The following is a 22,140-nucleotide window of genomic DNA, read 5'->3' as shown; positions in this document are numbered from 1 at the left end:
ATTTTGCCACAGATTTTTGTACTGCCTGCATCGTTTTTCAGCAATACCCAAATGCAAATATATTACCAACACTCTTCAGTTTCACAGGAAAATAATTATACAGCAATTATTTTGTTATTAAGGTTTGACCATGGAAAGTGTTCCATGGAAATAGTCACGGAATAGAGTGCAGAATGCACTCACTTTGTTTTCGAATTCAACAACATAATAGGAACTCTACCTCATTACTTTTCCATTTTCAACATAATACTGCACCCTGAAGCAAACCACGAATGGAGCACCGAACTTTTCATTGTTCTATTAAAAAAGGAAAAGGGGAACAAAGAAAGAGGCAGCGTCAGTGGAACATTCTAATAGATTTCTTCCACGATTAAAGCTTCGATTTTAACCTAAGCCACAGTGGTTGGGGTGGGGTGGGGGGAGGGGGCTGTTTCACATAATTACGCAGCTTTATATCTGTTCACTTCTGTTTAAGTTCTCTACTTTTATATACCTGGTTTGATTTGTAGCAAATTTCTCAGCTACCAAGCACTTTTACCATTAACAAAACATCTCAAGCATATCATATTTGGAAATTAAGTCTCAAAAGCAGGACTACAGAAGATGATTAAAGATGCTATTGAAGCAACAGCTGTTGAGATTCAACTGAAGGACCCAAATGCACTGCATGTCATACCCTCTGACTTGCAAATTTGATTCCAAAATTTGATTTTAGTCCAAAATGTGCAGTTGGGGTCAGTTATCTTATAATCTCTTCTAATCTCGTCCCTCAGGCAGAAGATGTAAAACTTAAACATACGTACCAACAGATTTAAGAACAGCTTATTCCTGTCTGCTATCAGACTTCTGAATGGATCTCAAATTTTAAATTCAAGTTTATCTCACACTTTGTGCACCTTCTCCGCTTCTGTGCCATTGCATTCCTCGCTCTGTTCTATTATCCTTGTGCACTTTGTATGGTATGATCTGTCTATACTGGACGCAATAACAAAACTTTTCACTGTATCTAGATACTTGTGATAATAATAAAACAAATCAAGAAAACATGTACCAACTGCACTGGTTTACAGAGAGGTCCTGCTCCAGGAATATTACCCCACTCTTAACGTGGAATTGGGCTCCTCATGCTATGTGATCAATTGTCACCCACTAATGTAACAACAATATCTGTGGTCTTTTGTGACTAAGTATGTTCACACACAGATACACAAAATTATTATGCCATCGAGTTCTCAATTTTTTTTTAAGAAAAGTGCCTAGAGACAGTATTTTAATTTAAACCGCTTCAGTTACAAAACAAAAATCCACAAATCAGGCCAACATCATGATTGAAATACAGCCACAAGTCACCATCGCCAAATAATAATAAAGCTTACTTTGCTCATTTCTTTCTTCCATTCCTTGGGGAAATATTTAGTGAGTTTCTGTTCCAAGTCCATGAAAACATGTTCATTGTCTAAAAAATGAAAGTAAACATTCTTACTCAGAAAGAATGAAGGGCAGTGCAGCCCAAATCACTGTGCAGCATATGTTCCAATGTGAACAAGAAATACGGAGGTCACTTTGCAAATAACAGAGGTGTTAAAATGCTCAATGAATCCATCTTGGCTGGAATGCTTTCTGCAACTGAATACCCTTGGCCTAGTTCCTGCACAGGAGAATGAGTGACCGTGGCAGCAGTAGTGAATTGGGGAAGGCACGGAATTTGCAATTTTACTCTTTCGCCAAGGTATTGGCGGCCAGCGTGGCAAACAGCCATCAGCAGCCCCTGTGGAACTGTGTAGAGTCAAAGGCAAACAGGGGGAAGAAAGCAAAAGCCCTTCCCTGTCATTCAAAATGTGCTCCACACTCAGTTATCACCCATAAGCTATTTCTCTAAACTAGTCACTGCTTAACCTTTACTCAGTCCTTCCGCCAAGTAGTTTCCTTGGGTCTGTTGAAAATGTTCTGCTTAATCATAATAGTACAACACTTTACAACCTCACATCAACTTCCATTACCCTTAGTCATTTCTGATTAAGCCCAGCAATACTTCTTTAAAATATTTAATGATCAATTGAACATTCACTAGTTAACATTAAAAACTAAATATTTTGAACTGTAACATAATTGTTACACTTTTTTTGCATACTTTCCATTCCACCGATATTAATCACCAAATCCTAAATTATCCTCTTAGCAAATGCATAGAAAGTTAGCTGTTACCATTTTGGCTGCTTCACAGATTAATAATAAATGCTGGAGAATCTCAACAGACAAGTACACATCTAATTCTTCTCCGGAACTTTTTCCAGAGACTGTCCAGCTAAATGCAATTACATCCTGGCCTTGTAACAGGATTCCCTGAAAGGCTATTTTGCAGCATGTCTTCTGCTTTTGTTTACTAGCCTTCAGCATCAGGAGTTTCTTTTACACATCATTTTCCTGACGAGACAGAGCTTTCAGCTGCTTATCCTACAGCCCGAGGGAGATTCATAAATAATCAAGAAACGCAGTCAGAATTGGAGGGCTGGTTCACGGGAAAGCACAAAAATGTACAATTGAGCACACTTCTGATTTGAATACAAATACACAAGCTCTCTTCCAACTCACTTCCAACTAATCAGAATTCTAAATCCACAATCACTTTGAAAAGTCAATTCATTTTATCCAGGGAAAGAAGCGATTTCCAGACTTTCACTGCAAGTGAACTGAATGACCAGCAAGTGTTAGTCAGTAAGCACTTCAAAAAACAGAATTTGTGCAATTGAAAAAAAATAGAATTTGTGCAGTTGAAAAAAAAAGGATTTGTGCAGTTGAAAATATTAATTTTTGTCAAATTAAACTCATGCAAAGAAGTACAATGACACAGGCCATTCAGAAGCACCTATACAACATCACTGATTGTTATAGCACAGAAACAGAGACCATTTAGCCCACCAGGTCTGTGCCAGTCAACAGAGATCTGGGCATGCTAACTCCACTTTCAAGCTTTTGGTCCACAGCTCTGAAGCCTAAGGCAATGCAAATGAATATCTAAATACTGCTTAAATGAACTGAGAGTTTCTGAGCCCACCACCCTTTCAGGCAGGAAATTTCAGGCTCCCATCACTTGCAGAGTGGGAAGATTTCTCCTCAAACCCCTTCTTTGGAGTGACAGAGTGATGTCCGTAACAAGAAGGACAAGCACCCTGCCAGAGTGGCAGCTGAGATAACACAGTGTGGAGCTGGAGGAACACAGCAGGCCAGGCAGCATCAGAGTAGGAGGAAAGCTGACCTTTCGGGAAAGCTGACCTTTCGGGTTGGGACCCTCCGGCCTGGCCTGCTGTGTTCCTCCAGCTCCACACTGTGTTATCTCAGACTCCAGCATTAGCGGTTCTTACTATCTCAGAGTGCAGCTGAATGGACGCCACCAGATTGGAAAAGAATGTCTGGGAATGAAGGGGCAGTTTCAAAAGCAGGTCACCAACTGGGCTGGAGCAGAAATCACAACCGACAGGTGCCAGTGCGAGAGTCTTGCTGTCCATTGCCCTGCACTGGACCGGATTCAAAAGGAGCAGTATAACACAGCACTGAATTTTCCACCAAATTCCATCCTTCAGGACTAAAACTCGCCGAAAGACCAATAAATTTGAGCAGGCAAATCCCAATTCATGCTTTTGAGAGCATGAAGCTTTCACTTTCCAGGAACACTGTAGGAAAAGCCAGTCACACTGACTTTTATTCCATCCCATCACATTACTCTTATCACCATTCCTCTAGTTGCTGTTGTTACAAATATTTAACATGTAAACTGACAGCACATTCAGCACTGTGAGTTGCTTTACCATTAATACGTGAAAGCTCAAACTTCTTGATCCACAGGGGACAAAGATGGTCTCAGGTTTGATTATTACTTTAGTTAGCAAGTTTCAACTAAGGCTGAAGTCTTGGGTTGTATTTAGGGCAGTACAGGGTGCTGGAATTAGTTAAGCTAGTGCAAGATTTAAAATTAAAACATTTAAAAATATCAGTCAGTGCTCCTGTTCCCATCACCATCTCCTGATCCTTACCTTGAAAGGGAGCAGGCAATAATGTAACACAAGGTTGGAATTAGATTGTGTAATTATAAAATTATGTATTTCATAAGGGTGGCTAAAATGGACATAACTCTGAAAAGTGCTTCCTAGAAGTCACATGACTGTTCTTTTTGATTCAATGCAGCGAAAAAAAAACAGGCAGACTAATGCTTTAGCTCAGAATCAACCACAAAGTGATATGTTTAGAATTCAAATGGATTCGATAAAGTGAGAATTCAGAGCTTCTGCGAGCAAAGAGACACAGGGAGAGCAGACTGGAAGGGCATCAGAGAGAATTCCAGCATAACTGGCCTTGCTTTGTGGAATAATGATTGACCAAAGTTAATATAGCAACCATATTGCTTTGGTTGTGACAATACAGGATGTGATATAATTTTGTCAGAACTTCCCAGGAAAGAAAAGTGAGAAACATCCTCAGAAAGAATTCTCAGCCATAGGGATGATAAGGAGAAAGGCAATCATAAATCAACTGCTGTTCTGGCAGAAAAGCATAGATGAACAAAATGCCACAACCACATCACTAGAGAAGAACAAGAAACCTCCCCTCTCTCTCTCTTTCTCTCTGTTAAACCCTGCTATATTTACTGAGTCCACCTGTGCACAAAATCTCTAACAACCCAACATCACATCTCTGAACCGGACTGCACCTCAGAAAGGGAAATCTTCAAGCAAGTAAAGACTTGCAACAATAGCAGACTGATCTTATTTTTCTCTTTTATATAAGATCTTTTATCTGTCCCAATATAGGAATACAAGAACAGGACTAGGCCATTCAGCCCACCGAACCTGTCACACCATTCAATTCTGTCTTGGCTGATTTGACATTTATCGACCCCATTCCCATAACCCTGTAAACCACTGGGAATCAGAAATCTATCAGTCTCTAACCTTAAACACATTCGAAGGCTGGGCTTCCACATCTGTCTGTGGTACAGAATTCCAAAGGTTCACAACTGTCTGAGTGAAAAGGCTTCTCCTCATCTCAGGCCTAAGTGGTATTCCCCAAATTTTTAAATTGTACACCTTGTTTCAAACCAAGGGAAACATCTTACCTGAATGTATCCTGACAATCCATTGAAGTATGATGAAATAACATCTCATTCTTTGAAACACTGGAGAATACAAGCCCAGTTTATCCAATCTCTCTTCACAAGACAGTCTCGCCTTCCCAGGAACAAGTCTGGTGAAACCTTCACTGCACTCCCTCTACGGCAATAGTTTCTTTTTGTAGATAGCGGGACTAAAATTGCACACATTATTCCAGGTGCAGTCTAACGAAGCTCCTTTACAATTGAAGTTAGACTTCACTACTCCTAGATTCAAACCCTTTTGTGATAAAGGCTAACATTCTGTTAGCATTCCTAATAGCTTGATGCACTTGCATGTTAGCCTTCCATGGTTTATCGACAAAGACACCTGGGTCCCAGAACAAAGAACAAAGAAAATTACAGCATAGGAACAGGCCCTTCGGCCCTCCAAGCCTGCACCAATCGAGACCCTCTGTCTAAACCTGTCATCTATTTTCTAAGGTTCTGTATCCCTTTGCTCCCTGCCCATCCATGTACCTGTCCAGGTACGTCTTAAAAGACACTATCGTGTCTGCGTCTACCACCTCCACTGGTAACGCGTTCCAGGCACCCACCACCCTCTGCGTAAAGAACTTTCCATGTATATCTCCCTTAAACTTCCCTCCTCTCACTTTGAACATCTACACTTTGTGCATCTACACTTTCCAGTCTCTTACCGTTGACGATTACCCTGCTCATCTGATACTTCTATCAAACCTCACATTTCTCCACATTATACTCCATCTGCCATATTCTTACCCAATCACTAAGCTTGTTCAAACTCTCCCGAAGCTGCCTTATCTCTTCCTCACAATATACACCTCCATTCACTATCCACGAGTTTGGAAGTACAGTACTACACTTGGTCCCCAAATCCAAAATCACTGACATTGATAGTTGGACCCAAGTGTTAATCCTTAAAGTACCCCACAAGTCGGGATGCCTTTTTAACTTTTTAATATTTGTACCCATACTTTAGTTAATCACTGTACTTTTCTTTTTAAAAATCTTAGCAACTTTCATCATTAGTTGGTAATAAAGTAACCTTTGATCTGGCTTAAAACCAAAGCTTTGCTGTTGGTAATTTTAAATGGGAACACCCCAGAAGATAAAAAGAAGGCTGAATGAGAGAAATTCATGGAACACATTGTGGAAACGCCTGATGTGGTTGTCACACTGATCTACGAGGGCCTTATGATTGAATACTTAGGTTTACATAGAAAGCATGGCCTTTTGACTGGAAGATCAAAAGGATGACATAGCTCATTGAGCCATATCCTCAAAGAGCTATCACAGCCAGGAGAAGGCAGATCACCAAAAAAAAGGTACAAAGTCACTGTCTTAAAGCAACATGATCTACAATTTGATTCATCTCCTCTGATTAAAGGAATGCTACCTACATTCCAGACTTAATGAACATACCACTGAGCTTCATATTTGTGATGTGTTGTGACAGAAGAGAATAATTTATTTCAATAATAGCCGTACATCTTGTTTAGCTTTAAAGAGTTTAAAATTACAGCCTCAGTAACATTATATCTGAAGTTGTTAAGCAGTCTCTGATAGACAGATACTAAGTTGTCACAGTGCTTTACGAATTCCACTTCCCCAGTGCAACACGATTCAAATTCAAAATGTTGTCTCTTTCTTTCCCCAGAGTCACAGAATCCCTAGTGCGGAAGTAGGGCCATTCAGTCCATCAAGTCTACGCTGACCTTTCAAACGGCAACCAATCCAGACCCACTACCTACCCTATCCCTGAAATTCTGAAATTCCCACGGCCAGTCCACCTAACCTGCTCATCTTTGAAACCCATGCAGACACGGGAAAAAATGTGCAAATTCCACACAGGCAACGGCCTAAGGTTGGAATCAAACCTGGGTCCCTGACACTGTAGGGCAGCAGTGCTAGCTACTGTGCCAATATTCCATCCACTCCTCTTGTCTAACCTGACCCCATAAGTAATGCAGACCCAAAAGAAGCAATTTAGCTATAGTTCCTGTCCTGGTCAACAGAACCTATGGCTGTGTTCTGTTATACTCCTGAAAACCAGATGTGGAAGGAAAATCCTTTATTTGGAATACATTGTTTTCCAACAGAATGTAAGGCTGCAGAAATATTTCTCCTGACTCTACCCAATTCTTGTCACAACTGTCTCTTGAAATGTGCTCAAGTTTTTTGCAACACTGCCTTACTGTGTAGGACTCCTCTTTAATATATTTATTTTAAAACTAACCTGTAACAACACACCTCTGGGACAGGTGGGACTTGAGCCCTTGCTTCCTAGCTCAGAGACAAGAACACTACAACTGTACCACAACAGTTCACACTCTATGGACTCAAATAATAAACCAAGCAATGGCCTTCCCCTGCGCGAATGTAACTTCAGCTGACCCAATGAACATGTCCTGTGGCCTAAATAGATCCCAGTTCAGTTCCTGCTTTGTGCTGAGTACCAGATTGTTACTGCAAAGGGAATAGGTCTCAGTATTTGTGAGTTAAAGAGCATTACTAAACAACACGACATCTTGTCACTGGTTGCTGAATAAGACAGATCCCTACTGATGTTTTTGGAAAAGTCGAGATCTAGACTGGCTGTAATGTCCAAAACAAGCAACTGCAAAACGCAGAAAGGCAACTCAAACAATGTCCTGGAAGAGGCCATGTTTGTGGTACCGTACGCCCCAGCAAAAGGTTCAAAAACGGTCAAATTTATAGTTGTACATTTCCCTGAATCATATCACTTAGGCTTTAAAGTTAGATTGTTTTGGGAACTTTAAATTCAACCCCTCACACCTGCTGCACCATTTCACAAGATATTGGCTGATCTGTACCTTAATTACATGTTCCAGCCAAGGGAGCCCCCCACCCCTTGTTAATAGGCCAAGGAGTTGAGAGAAGGGTTGACTGTGCTAAAAATAGCCCAGGTCACAACAAGACCAAATGTGGGGGGGGTGGGTTTCTCTGCTTCTGCCTTATCGGTTATAACGGCACTATCTTCAGCAGGGAGGCCTCAGAAACAGCCACCTCCTTCCTCAAACAAAAAAGGATTCCCCATTACTGTGCGGTCGACAAGGCCCTTTAGTCAATGTTTGACTCATTTCCCACTCTTTTACCATCATTTCTTCCCTTCCTTCCCACACCAATGATAGGATCCCCAGGTCCTCACTTATCACCCATCAGCCTTTGCATATAATGGATTATACGGCACCTCCAATGGGATACCACGACAAGACTCATATTGCCCTCCTTTCCCTTGGCAGCTCTTCGCAATAACTGTTCCCTCCAAGACACTCTGATCCATTGCTCCTCCATTGGGTCGGCACGGTGGCTCAGTGGTTAGCACTGCAGCCTCACAGCGCCAGGGACCCAGGTCCAATTCCAGCCTCGGGTGGCTGTCTGTGTGGGGTTTGCACATTCTCCCCGTGTCTGCGTGGGTTTCCTCCGGGTGCTCCGGTTTCCTCCCACAGTTCAAAGATGTGCCGGTTAGGTGGATTGTCCGTGCTAAATTGCCCGTAGTGTTCAGGGGTGTGAGGGTTATAGGAGGATGGGTCTGGGTGGGATGCTTCAAGGGGCGGTGTAGACTTGTTGGGCCGAAGGGCCTGTTTCCACACTGTAGGGATTCTAATCTAATTTCCAACACCTCCTCACACCCCCACATCATCTTTCCGTGTGATTGCAGAAGGTGTAACATCTGCACATATATTCCTCCACTCTCCAAGGCCCCAGACATACCTTCCAAACAGAGCAATGATTTACCTGTACTTCACAGAATCCTTCGATGTGGAAGCAGGCCATTCAGCCCATCAAGTCCACATCAACCCTCTGAAGAGCATCCTAAGCAGACCCTATCCCCATCTCTGTAACCTTGTGTTTCACATGACTAATCCACCTAGCCTGCACATCTTTTGACTTTGGGAGGAAACCCATGCAGACATGGAGAGATTGTGCCAACTTCACACAGATACCCTTCATTCGCTATTCACAGTGTGATCTCCTCAATGTTGGAGAGATGAAAAGCAAGCTTGGTGACTACTTTGTAGAACACCCACATTCTATCTGCAGGAATGAACCTCAGCTTCCAGTAGCCTGCTACTTCAACACACCACCGTGTTCCCATCCCAGAATTATTGCCACAGGCCTGTTGCAGTGTTCCAGTGAGCCTCAGCACAAACTCGAGGAACAACATCTCATTTTCCACTTGGGGACCCTGCAGGCTCTAGGATTCAATATCAGGTTTTCAATAACTTTGGAGCCTGATTCCATCATTCCATGTTTTTTTCAGCCACCCCACATCCGGTCTTATTATGACGCTGGTTGCTTTTAACAATCACCCCTTCTCACATGCTCTTCGATCTATTATCACATTACACGGGTTGCTTTCGGTACAGCTCTCCTGGTCTCTCCAATTCTAAACCTTATTATCATTTACCAAGCTTCTCTTCTCACCTGGCCTACTATCAATAATTCAGTTTCATATATCTCTCTCTGAGCTCCATCTCCATCTGTTGCGTTCCTCAACATAGTCTTCACTGTAAATATCACTTTTTCTAGCTGTTGACAGTTCTGATGAAGAGTCACTGGACTCGAAATGTTATCTGTGCTCTCTTCCACTGATGATGCCAAACCTGCTGAGTTTTTCCAGCAATTTCTCGTTTTGTTTCAGATCGCCAGCATCTGTAGTTGCTTGTATTATTTTACTAGAGCAGGCTCTACATTTTGAATGGTCTACTACTGTTACTATTTTATAAATTTTCAAGTATTTGCACTCAGTCATTATAGTACAGCTATAAACATTGTAGTGATTGGAACCAGGCGGATCTTATTGACTATGAGATCCTTGATTAGGGTTGATTAAACCAGGCCAATCAGGGAGCCCTGGCTGACAGATTTTATATTCTGTGAGTCTCATCAATCAAAGCTGCCTGGTCGCAGCCAGTGCACATGTAAATAAACGGTAATTTGGTTACAGGATATTGGCCTCCATACAGTTATTTCTAATCCCCAATGGGAAATAGTGGAATCCGGCTGTGTTTTTAATAAGTAAAACCCATAGAAAAATAAATGTTTAGACCGATCATAAACGCTACAGACAAGCTGAGCAAATAATTATCTAATGCTACCATAAATGAATAAAATAAAACAAGGAATAGATTGGAATTATCCTTTGGCCATTTCACTCTCTGGAGACCCACTTATTTTCTTACAAACAAAACTGGAGAATATTGAATCACATCTTACTTTGCACCACACTCAGACCAAAGAAGTGACCCTCCCTGATCTTCAGCATATCACAGACTTGATTGTAGAGATCCTGGCCTGTAGCTTTTACCTACAAAATAAATAAACATGTCAGAGTCGGGGAGGCACAATGAAAAGAGTTTCCTGGTCAGCCTGCCTCCAACTCTAAATGACACTAAAGCAGTACACACTCTCAGCAACTGAAGAAGATTAACAAAGCAGTCTAATACCCTAAAAACCTGAGGGAAAACAAAAACAGTAATTGGCAATGTGTAATTTATAATCTATACTAGTAACCATCGCTGCGAGCCCTGAGCAGTTATTGCCATTTCAAAGTTTAGAAGGTACAGGTAACAGATTTACGTGCTGAAAGTCATCATATGCACCTTTATGTGTCTTCAGACTGAACAGATGCCCATTCTAACTTGAATGAGTGTTTCAGTCCAGCCTGGATGGCCAGGGTAATTAACTCTAGTGCCTGTGGGCTGTCAGGGACCCAAGTTAATCAGGGTGTTCAGATTCCACTCGGTTCCTTCTGAAGGCAGCTCCAATAGTTGCTGTTTGCAGTCACTGTCAATCCCAGACAATTCACTGGCTGAAGGTTGCTGTGCTGTTGTGGGTGAAGCACGTGTAGTATTTTACTGGAAGTCCGCGATGCCGATAGTAGTACTATACCCCAACAAAAAGATATTTGGTGTTCACATTGAACAAGGCTCTTCTCCCCTGCATTACAAGTTCCAAATTTGAACCAGCAAAAATTCTATTCTTAACCTGTTGCAGTCTTGTCAATGTGATCAGTGAGAAGAATTAATATTTATAACTGGACACAGGAAGTGTTAATTAATGCATTCGATCTGAGCATTCATTTTGAAATATGCATCCCAATCTCACTGTCAGGATACAGGTGCATTAGTTGGTGGATCGCAGTATTCATGTGTTAACTGGAGCAAGTTAGCAACATGACCATGTCTGTGAATGACATGCATACCATTACAGCAGTGACTATAATTCAACGGCTGTAAAGTTTATATGGAATGGACCATTATGGGGAATAAGTCAAGAAAGTTGTTTGGAGAGTTATCAGGTCAGCCAGGATCTCATAGAATGGCAAAGCAGACTTGATGGGCTGAATGGCCTACTTCTGCACCGGAGTCTTATGGCCTCATAAGGTCAAACAAGATGCAATAAAATTGTATATATTTCTTTCTCTATTGCATGAAAGAAAATGCTCAAAGACCACTGCAGAGTTCCTAAACAATTAGGTTAAAAATATACAAACAAGCAACTTCAATGTTTGACTTCATTATTATGTACCAAAGACATACATTGTTACAAAATGTACACGTATAGCTCCTACACAGGAGCAGAAATAAAAACTAAAAGAAACAATTGGCTGTAATTGTCAAGCCAAGACAACTCCAACTAGTGAGGAGAGTTCTTCCTAGACATTAAAGAAACCTGCAAGCATTGAAAATGGGAATAAAAAATGAAATGCTGGAAATACACAGCAGTTCAGACAATAACCAAAAGGAGAAGATAGGGTGAGTTGAGAGAGATAATGGGAACTGCAGACGCTGGAGAATCCGAGATAATGAAGTGTGGAGCTGGATGAACACAGCAGGCCAAGCAGCATCTCAGGAGCACAAAAGCTGAAGTTTCGGGCCTAGACCCTTCTTCAGAAAAGGGGGATGGGGAGAGGATTCTGAAATAAATAGGGAGAGAGGGGGAGGCGGACTGAAGATGGAGAGAGGAGAAGATAGGTGGAGAGGAGAGTATGGGTGGGGAGGTAGGGAGGGGATAATAGGTCAGTCCAGGGAGGATGGACAGGTCAAGGGGGCAGGATGAGGTTAGTAGGTAGGAAATGGAGGTGCAGCTTGAGGTGGGAGGAGGGGATAGGTGAGAGGAAGAACAGGTTAGGGAGGCGGGGACAAGCTGAGTTGGTTTTGGGATGCAGTAGGGGGAGGGGAGATTTTGAAGTTGGTGAAATCCACATTGATACCATTGGGCTGCAGGATGAGTTGCATGTGATAACACAGTGTGGAGCTGGAGGAGCATAGTAGGGTCAGGCAGCATCAGAGGAGCACGCAAGTTGACATTTCGTGTCTGGGCCCTTCTTCAGAAATCGCATTTTCTCAGAAATCATCTCTGATTCCTGAAGAAGGATCCCAACCTGTAATGTCAGCTTTCCTGCTCCTCTGACACTGCCCGGTCCTGCTGTGCTCCTCCAGCTCCACACTGTGCTATGTCTGACTCCAGCATCGGTAGTTCTTACTATCTCAGTGTGAGTTACATGTGGCTCTTTAACCAGTGTTAACATTAACACAGAATTTCAAGCGAGGGCTCCAAGTACTGCTCAGTAATCCCCACACCTTGCAGAAGTGAAACACCAGGGAAAAACAGGATCAACAACACCTCTGATTCTTCCCACACTCAGCTGAATAGCCATCCAATACGCCCCTTCAAGACCCAGCAGTTGGTCACAGAGTGTTGCCAAGATCTGTAATACTGTACCCCAACAAAAAGAACCACCACTGGGAGAGGGCAGAAGAGAATGTGGGGAATAAACAGAGAACAAATGACTGTACTCCCCACCACTTTAACCAATTGACAGGTCTTTGCTTTTAATAGATCTCAATACGGAATTGAATTAAAACAAGCAAATTACAATCACAGCAATAAGAGATAATGGGAACGGCAGATGCTGGAGAATCCAAGATAACAAAGTGTGAAGCTGGATGAACACAGCAGGTCAAGCAGCATCTCAGGAGCACAAAAGCTGACGTTTCGGGCCTAGACCCTTCATCAGAGAGGGGGATGGGGAGCGGGTTCTGGAATAAATAGGGAGAGAGGGGGAGGCGGACCGAAGATGGATAGAGGAGAAGATAGGTGGAGAGGAGAGTATAGGTGGGGAGTTGGGAGGGGATAGGCCAGTCCGGGGAGGACGGACAGGTCAAAGAGGCGGGATGCGGTTAGTAGGTGGGATACAGTATACCACATTGGCAGATGTGCAGGTGAACATCTGCTTGATATGGAAAGTCATCTTGGGGACTGGGATGGGGGTGAAGGAGGTGGTGTGGGGGCAAGTGTAGCATTTCCTGCGGTTGCAGGGGAAGGTATCGGGTGTGGTGGGGTTGGAGGGGAGTGTGGAGCGGACAAGGGAGTCGCGGAGAGAGTGGTCTCTCCGGAAGGGAGACAAGGGTGGGGATGGAAAAACGTCTTGGGTGGTGGGGTCGGATTGTAGATGGCGGAAGTGTCGGAGGATGATGCGTTGTATCCGGAGGTTGGTGGGATGGTATGTGAGGACGAGGGGGATTATCTTTTCGCGGTTATTGCGGGGGCAGGGTGTGAGGGATGTCGTTGCGGGAAATGCGGGAGACACGGTCGAGGGCGTTCTCTACCACTGTGGGGGGTAAGTTGCGGTCCTTGAAGAACGCAGACATCTGGGATGTGCAGCAGTGGAATGCGTCATCCTGGGAGCAGATGCCGCCTTCCAGAGAGACCACTCTCTCCGTGATTCCCTTATCCACTCCACACTCCCCTCCAACCCCACCACACCCGGCACCTTCCCCAGCAACCACTGGTCTGTAATTCTCTGATGTATTCCTACTGCTCTTTTAGAAAAGTGGAGCCGCGTTAGCTGTCTTCAGTCCTCTGGCACCTCCCTTGTGGCCAGGGCCTTGTAATTTCCTCCCTTGCCCCCCAAATAGCCTGGGATAAAACTCATCCAGACCGAGGAAATTATCCACTTTTAACCTCCAATGTCTCCTCACTCCCTAAGTCAATCTGCTCAAGAACCTCGCAATCCCGCTCCTCAAATTCTGTATCTATATCCTCTTTCTCCAGAGTGATGACAGAAGTGAGGTATTCATTTCATAACCTATCAATACCCTTTGGCTCCATGCATATATTGCCCCACTGGTTCCAAATGGGCCCTATTCTTTCCCTGGTTATCCTCATCCCCATGATGTACTTGCAGAATACCTTGGGATTCTCCCTGATCTTACTTGCCAGTATTTCTTCATGCCCCTTCTTTGCTTTCTTAATTGCTTGTTCACCCACACTTTCTACAACTTGTTAGGGCCTTTCATGATTTGTTCCATTTGTACCTGTTAAAGGCCTCCTTCTTATCCAGATCTGAGTATCCAGGGACATCCAGGAATCTCTTGGTTTGTTCTGCTATGTTTCACCCCAAATAGAACATGTTGGGCCTGTACTCCTGACATTTTCATCCCCACCTACCCACTACTCGGCTGCAGATTTATTCAGAAGTAGCTGTTCCAAGTCTACTTTGGCCAGATCCTGCCTTATTTAAGTCTGCCTTCACCTAATCCAAAACCGTTTTTATGGAGACCATCTCTTTACTTTTCCATAACAAACCTAAAACATGAAGTATTATGATCACCACTATTTAACAATTTCCACTGGAGATGGCAATAAATAAAGTAGACCAATGATTTGGGCCACTCTAACACTCTTGTTAAAAAATATCATTTACAGATTAGATTATCAATTGTTGCCCATCCTTAATTGCCCAAAGTGTAGTTAGGAGTCAAACATATTGCTGTCGTCTGGAGTCACATAGGGACCCAGATGTGATAAAAACAGAAGATCTCCTCCCCAAGACACATCAGTGAATCAAATGTTTATGTTTAAAAGCAAACATTTTTTTATTCCAGACTTTTCACGATCTGCCATGGTGGGATTCAAACCCATGTTCCCAGAACATCGGCCCGGGTCTTTGGGGTTTTCATTCGGTGCCATTATCACCAACCAAACACTGCCTTATATCTGAGCAGCTCAAACTAGAAGGCCACTGAAATCAGAAAATGAACAATTGTTAAATATTGAAGATGCTTCCATTTAAGCCAGGTATGAGGGAGAGAGTCCTCTGAACAGAAAGCCCAGCTCAGAGGCATTGCTTCATCTTTTCTATGTCGCATTATTTAATAGCGTAGCTTTGCTCCTGAAAGTGAAATTCACATCTTCCAATCAGGAAGTGGTGGTTGTGAAGGGGTAGATGTCCTGCAGAAAGAATGAGGTGCTCAGATCGACTTTTAAGATTACTTTCTTACTAATGCTCAACTAATTAATTACTAACTGGATTCCTCATGGCACATCTGCTCATTTCAGTCACAGTGCATTGAAGCTTCTACAGACTACTGAATACTAGGTGTGTAGAAAATGCTTCTGCAATTTCATAGTAGGTCACAGGTAAATCATATCAAAAGTATTTACAAATATAAAACTAGGCATGAAATATTAATTTCACATTATATTGCTTTGGCGCTATTACTAAGCGTCAAAAAAAGCATAAAATGTGAAAATATAACATAAAATTAAAGTTAGAGAGGCCAAGAATACGGAAATCCTAGTCTGAATGTGTGCTTGGCTCGTATCAGATTGTGTTTATGATCCAAAGTGATCCTGACATTTAAGCCAGGCTGTTAAATTGCTGCAATACCGGTAGCTATCACAGCATCATAAGAATGTGGCCAGTCCAGGAGACAGGAATACCTCAGTGCATTACAGCCAACTGTTAGGTGATTGACATGTCTTTCAACATTACCAAGTAGCACAGTAAGAGTGTGTGTGTGTGTGTGTGTGTGTGTGTGTGTGTGTGTGTGTGTGTGTGTGTGTGTGTGTGTGTGTGTGTGTAGCATCCATACTGAAACTCCTCAGGATTTACAACAAGAAATAAAATTGATCGATACTCCTGTTGCAATAAATGCTAAGCTGCGGTCAGCTCCTTTTCGTCACCACAAAGAAATTTTTACTCACCCCAATGAGAACTTCAAGTTGTTCCTTGTTTGGCAGAAGTACAGAAACAATGCGTTGGCCTGACATCATCTTATTTTGGAAAAGCTGCTTGCTCATGTCAGGACTGTGGGAAGTTTAGAGTTTAATTACTCTCTGGTCCAATCCAGTCTGTTATGATGTTCTCTTCACCAAATGTAGGACCACATTCAGCCTGAACTCATTTTCCCTGCCAAATGACACATTTCAATGTTAATTAATTAAAACAAAGCATGCAATGGACTGGGACGTGCAGATGTGGGCATGTCGAGGGAAACACAATTAAGGAGTCGTAGCCACAGATGCTGTGTTTCCGACAATAATAATCACACCTGACATCTAAGAAAAATGAAGGAAGTGCAGACGTATTTAATGAACTCTGGCAACCCAAGTCAAACTTACATCAGCACTGGCACAAATGTCATGCAACAAAATAAGATTTTGAGATGAGTGCTATGACAAGTTTGGTCAGAGATCGAATTAAAGGAGTAGTTGGTTGCAGGAGAATGCTCTCAGAAAAAAAATTTTGTTCCCTCAAAGCTGTCAACAGATTATCAGAATGTCTTTTGTTTTATAAGAATAGTTTGCTAGAATGGTCTTCAGTAGCTGTTGTCTGGCAATGCTCTCGCTCGGGCCTCCTTGTCATCCCTCCTTTCCCATGCCTCACATTTGGTACCCACACCTTCAGCCAGCTGGGCCCCAAATACTGGAGTTCCCTGTCAAAACCTCACACCTCATGCCCTTCCTCAAAGCCGAGGTCACCAGTCATAGGGCCGGACTTTCACCACTAAGCAGAAAACATCTCATTGGGCCCAATTCTCACCCCCGACTGGATAAGTGTGGTCCAGTCAGTCTTACCAACCCTAGACCAGACTGGGGGCAGATACAGGGGTGGCTGAGTGTCAAGGTAGAGTGTTTTAAAAAGCCTGTGTTGGGTATCTGGGGCTTACACCGTTGAAACATATGTAGGTGGAACCTGCTTAAAAGCCACCGTTTGATAATACTTTTGAAATCAGTTATTGCTACAAACACATAAAAACAAAGAACAAGAACAAACAAAATTACAGCACAGGAACAGGCCCGTCGGCCCTCCAAACCTGTGCCGATCCAGATCCTCTATCTAAACCTGTCTCCTATTTCCCAAGGATCTGTATCCCTCTGTTCCCTGCTTATTCATGTATATGTCCAGATACATCTTAAATGACGCTATTGTGCCGGCCTCTACCACCTCCACTGGCAATGCGTTCCAGGCACCCACCACTCTGCGTAAAGAACTTTCCATGCAGATCTCCCTTAAACTTTTCCCCTCTCACCTTGAAATTGTGACCCCTAGTAATTGAGTCCCCCACTCTGGGAAAAAGCTTCTACTATCTACCCTATCTATACCCCTCATGATTTTGAAAGCCTCAGTTATGTTCCCCCTCAACCTCCGTCTTTCCAATGTAAATAATCCTAATCTACTCAAACTCTCTTCGTACCTAATGCCCTCCATACCAGGCAACATCCTGGTGAACCTCCTCTGCACCCTCTCCAAAGCATCCACATCCTTTTGGTAATGTGGCGACCAGAACTGTACACAGTATTCCAAATGTGGTCGAACCAAAGTCCTATACAACTGTAACATGACTTGCCAACTCTTGTACTCAGTACCCCATCCAATGGATGAAAGCATGCCGTATGCCTTCTTGACCATTCTATTGACCTGCGTTGTCACCTCCACGGAACAATGGACCTGAACACCCAGATCTCTCTGTGCATCAATTTTTCCCAGGGCTTTTCCATTTACTGTATAGTTCGGTCTTGAATTGGATCTTCCAAAATGCATCACCTCGCATTTGCCCGGATTGAACTCCATCTGCCATTTCTTTGCCCAACTCTCCAATCTATCTATATTCAGCTGCATTCTCCGACAGTTCCCTTCACTATCTGCTACTCCACCAATCTTAGTGTCATCTGCAAACTTGCTAATGAGATCATCTGTACCTTCTTCCAGATCATTTATGTATATCACAAACAACAGTGGTCGCAGCACAGATCCCTGTGGAATACCACTGGTCACAGGTCTCCAGTTTGAAAAACTTCCTTCCACTACAACTCTCTGTCTCTTGTTGCCTAGCCAGTTCTCTATCCATCTAGCTAGTACATGCTGGACCCCATGTGACTTCACTTTCTCTATCAGCCTACCATGGGGAACCTTATCAGATGCCTTACTGAAGTTCATGTATATGACATCTGCAGCCTTTCCCTCATCAATCAACTTTGTCATTTCCCCAAAGAATTCTATCAAGTTGGTAAGACATGACCTTCCCTGCACAAAACCATGCTGCCTGTTACTAATAAGCCCATTTTCTTCCAAATGTAAATAGATCCTATCCCTCAGTATCTTCTCCAGCAGCTTCCCCACCACTGACGTCAGGCTCACTGGTCTATAATTACCTGGATTATCCTTGCTACCTTCTTAAACAAGGGGACAACATTAGTAAGTCTTCAGTCCTCCGGGACCTCACCCGTGCTCAAGGATGCTGCAAAGATATCTGTTAAGGCCCCAGCTATTTCCTCTCCCACTTCCCTCAGCAACCTGGGATAGATCCCATCTGGACCTGGGGACTTGTCCACCCTAATGCCTTTTAGAATACCCAACACTTCCCCCCCTCCTTATGCTGACTTGACCTAGAGTAATCAAACATCTATCCCTAGCCTCAATATCTGTCATGTCCCTCTCCTCAGTGAATATTGACACAAAGTACTCATCAAGAATCTCACTCATTTTCTCTGAATCTTTGCATAATTTCTCTCCTTTGTCCTTGAGTGAGCCAACCCTTTCTCAAGTTACCCTCTTGCTCATTATGTATGAATAAAAGGCTTTGGGATTTTCCTTAACCCTGTTTGCTAATGATATTTCATCATCCCTTTTAGCCCTCTTAATTCCTTGTTTTAGATTCACCCTACATTCCTCATATTCTTCCAAAGCTTCGTCTGTTTTCAGACACCTAGACGTTATGTATGCTTCCTTTTTCTTCTTGGCTAGTCTCACAATTTCACCTGTCATCCATGGTTCCCTAATCTTGTCCTTTCTATCCCTCATTTTCACAGGGACATGTCTGTCCTCGACTCTAATCAAGCTCTCCTTAAAAGTCTCCCACATACCAAATGTGGATTTACCCTCAAACATCTGCTCCCATTCCACATTCCCCAGCTCCTGCCGAATTTTGCTATAGTTGGCCCTCCCCCACTTCAGCACTCTTCCTTTAGGACCACTCTTGTCAGTGTCCATCAGTATTCTAAAACTTATAGCATTGTGATCACTATTCCCAAAATAATCCCCTACTGAAACTTCAACCTCCTGGCCGGGCTCATTCCCTAACACCAGGTCCAGTATGGCCCCTTCCTGAGTTGGACTATTTACATACTGCTCTAGAAAACCCCCCCTGGATGCTCCTTACAAATTCTGCTCCATCTAAACCCCCAACACTAAGTGAATCCCAGTCAATATTGGGAAAATTAAAATCTCCCATCACCACCATCCTGTTGCTCCTACAGCTTTCCATAATCTGTTTACATACTTGTACCTCTATCTCATGCTCACTGTTGGGAGGCCTGTAGTACAGCCCCAACATTGTTACCGCACCCTTCCTATTTCTGAGTTCTGCCCATATTGCCTTACTGTTCGAGTCCTCCATATTGCCCTCCTTCAGCACAGCTGTGATATCGTCTTTGACCAGTCATGCTACTCCTCCACCCCTTTTACTTGCCTCTCTATCCCGGGATATTTTGCTGCCAATCTTGCCCTTCCCTCAACCAAGTCTCAGTAATAGCAATAACATCATACTCCCAGGTATTAATCCAAGCCCTAAGTTCATCTGCCTTACCTACTACACTTCTCGCACTAAAACAAATGCACCTCAGACCACCTGTCCCTTTGTGTTCATCATCTGCTCCCTGCCTACTCTTCCCTTGAGTCACACTGACTTCATTATCTAGTTCCTCACAGGCTTTAGTTACTACCTCCTTACCGTCCACTAACCTCCTCATTTGGTTCCCATACCCCTGCCACATTAGTTAAAACCCCCCCGCCAACAGCGTTCGCAGAAGCACCCCCGGGACATTGGTTCCAGTCCGGCCCAGGTGTAGATCGTTTGATTTGTAATCATCCCACCTCCCCCAGGTCCGGTCCCAATGTCCCAGAAATCTGAACCCCTCCCTCCTGCACCATCTCTCAAACGACTCATTTATCCTGCCTGTTCTTTCATGTCTACTCTGACTAGCAGAGTAACCTGAAGTTGTTGTCTAAACAAAATCTGAACACATCATCAAGAACATAAGCTATAAGCACATCTTCTCTCCATCATGTGTAGATAATCACTGAGCTATTAACAAAAGACATTAAACAAAGAAAAGTTTACAATAATATCCTGAGGCTGTCAATCTACTCTGCATTTGTGTTTACAAACTCACTCTCACAACTGAAAAACCAGAAATGGAGGTGCTGGTGTGGGCCTTAACCTGAAATAGCACTCCGAAAGGCTGTGATTTTAAATAAAGCTGTCAGACTGTAACCTAGTGTCTTGTGGCTTTTGATTAAAAACAGAAACAATCAGTTCTGAGGAAGGGTCACTGGATCCAAAACGTTGATTCTGCTTTCCCTCCACAGATGTTGCCAGACCTGCTGAGTTTTTACAGAAGTTTCGACTTTTGTTTCTGATTTCCAGCACCCACGGTTCTTGGGGGATTTGTTTAGTGTCATTCTTACAGTCCTTTTACGGGTGTTTGGGCTTTGGCCGGAAATTCACTTAAAAACAAGAAACAAGAGTGGCTAGAATTGGGTGCAGGGTAAGTTCTGGAATTAGGTCCCTTCTGCTATTTTTAAATCCCCCTTGACTCCATTGTAACACAATAGGAGAATCTACAGCCTACTCTCTTCATGTGGCTGAGTCAAGTTAACACTCCTGTGAAGTTCTTTAAATTGTTAAAAGTACTATACGAAGGCAGAATGTTGCAAATTCAATGTTGCAATCTCTCAGGAAGTGAACCTCGCCTCCACTATTTTGGGCTACAGACAATTTTCACCCAAAATACAACAACTTCAGGTAGCTACAAAGGAGAAAGAAAATTCACAAGTTTCCCAAATTTATTTTGATATTGTCACTGTGCACTTTTACTTGATTCAATTCGCATGAGCAGGTTTCAGAAACCAGGGCCCTGTGCCAGGTTAAATAATGTACAGGATATTCAATTCTCAAAGCATGTCTGCTCACCAGTGCAGTAACTTACATGAATATACATTTGCTCCTGAGCTTTGTGTGTTTGTGTTTGAATGACAAATAGGGACATCAAAGAATAATGTTGAGAAGTTAATATCTGGCATGGCACGGTGGCTCAGTGGTTAGCACTGCTGCCTCACAGGACCAGGGACCTGGGCTCGATTCCACCCTTGGACGACTGTCTGTGTAGAGTCTGCACATTCTCCCCGTGTCTACGTGGGCTCCCCTCTGGGTGTTCCAGTTTCCTCTAAAGATACGCAGGCTAGGTGGATTGGCCATGCTAAATTGCCCATAGTGTTCAGGGGTGTGTAGATTAGGTTGATTATAGGGGGACAGGTCTGGGTGGGACCCTCTGAGGGTTGGTTTGGACTTGTTGGGCCGAAGGGCCTGTTTCCACACTGTAGGGTTCTATGATTCTATGGTAATAGACTCAACTCATAAACCCAGGAAGCTTTGCCTATACTGGAACCTCAAACCATGTGGTTAGACCCCTGCACAATGCAGAGGCAACCAACTCCTTGCAAACAGGCAGTCCAGAGATGTTTAAAGAAATAACTTGTCACCTGGAGGGTAGAGTAGGAACAGACATAAAGAATAGATTCAAATGGTTCACCGTTTGAAACTATGCAGTGATGGTGGGACTCCCTCTGTAAAGGTTACATTCACAAAAGTTACAGCCAGCTCTTAAACAGTAATTGAAAGTAAAAAGTCAGCAATTGT

General features: G+C 43.2%; 1 protein-coding gene across 8 annotated transcripts in view; it reads right to left on the bottom strand.

Annotated features, from left to right (window-relative positions):
* zgc:172136 (uncharacterized protein LOC566376 homolog) overlaps positions 1 to 22,140 on the bottom strand; it is a 114,462-nt gene that overhangs the window by 33,581 nt on the left and 58,741 nt on the right. For all 8 annotated transcript variants that reach the window (XM_048536602.2, XM_048536601.1, XM_048536597.1 and 5 more), the window contains 4 exons: positions 16,145 to 16,349; positions 10,367 to 10,457; positions 1,377 to 1,456; positions 221 to 297 (listed from right to left, as the gene is read on the bottom strand). In XM_048536602.2, the coding sequence (XP_048392559.1) occupies positions 221 to 297; positions 1,377 to 1,456; positions 10,367 to 10,457; positions 16,145 to 16,240 (344 nt within the window). In that variant the 5' untranslated portion in view covers positions 16,241 to 16,349. The remainder of the gene's footprint in view (positions 1 to 220; positions 298 to 1,376; positions 1,457 to 10,366; positions 10,458 to 16,144; positions 16,350 to 22,140) is intronic.

The sequence above is a fragment of the Stegostoma tigrinum genome, chromosome 9, assembly GCF_030684315.1.
Source record: "Stegostoma tigrinum isolate sSteTig4 chromosome 9, sSteTig4.hap1, whole genome shotgun sequence".
Classification (NCBI taxonomy): Eukaryota; Metazoa; Chordata; class Chondrichthyes; order Orectolobiformes; family Stegostomatidae; genus Stegostoma; species Stegostoma tigrinum.
The sequence above is the reverse complement of the archived record's forward strand: the minus strand, read 5'-3'. Positions and strand labels throughout refer to the sequence as shown.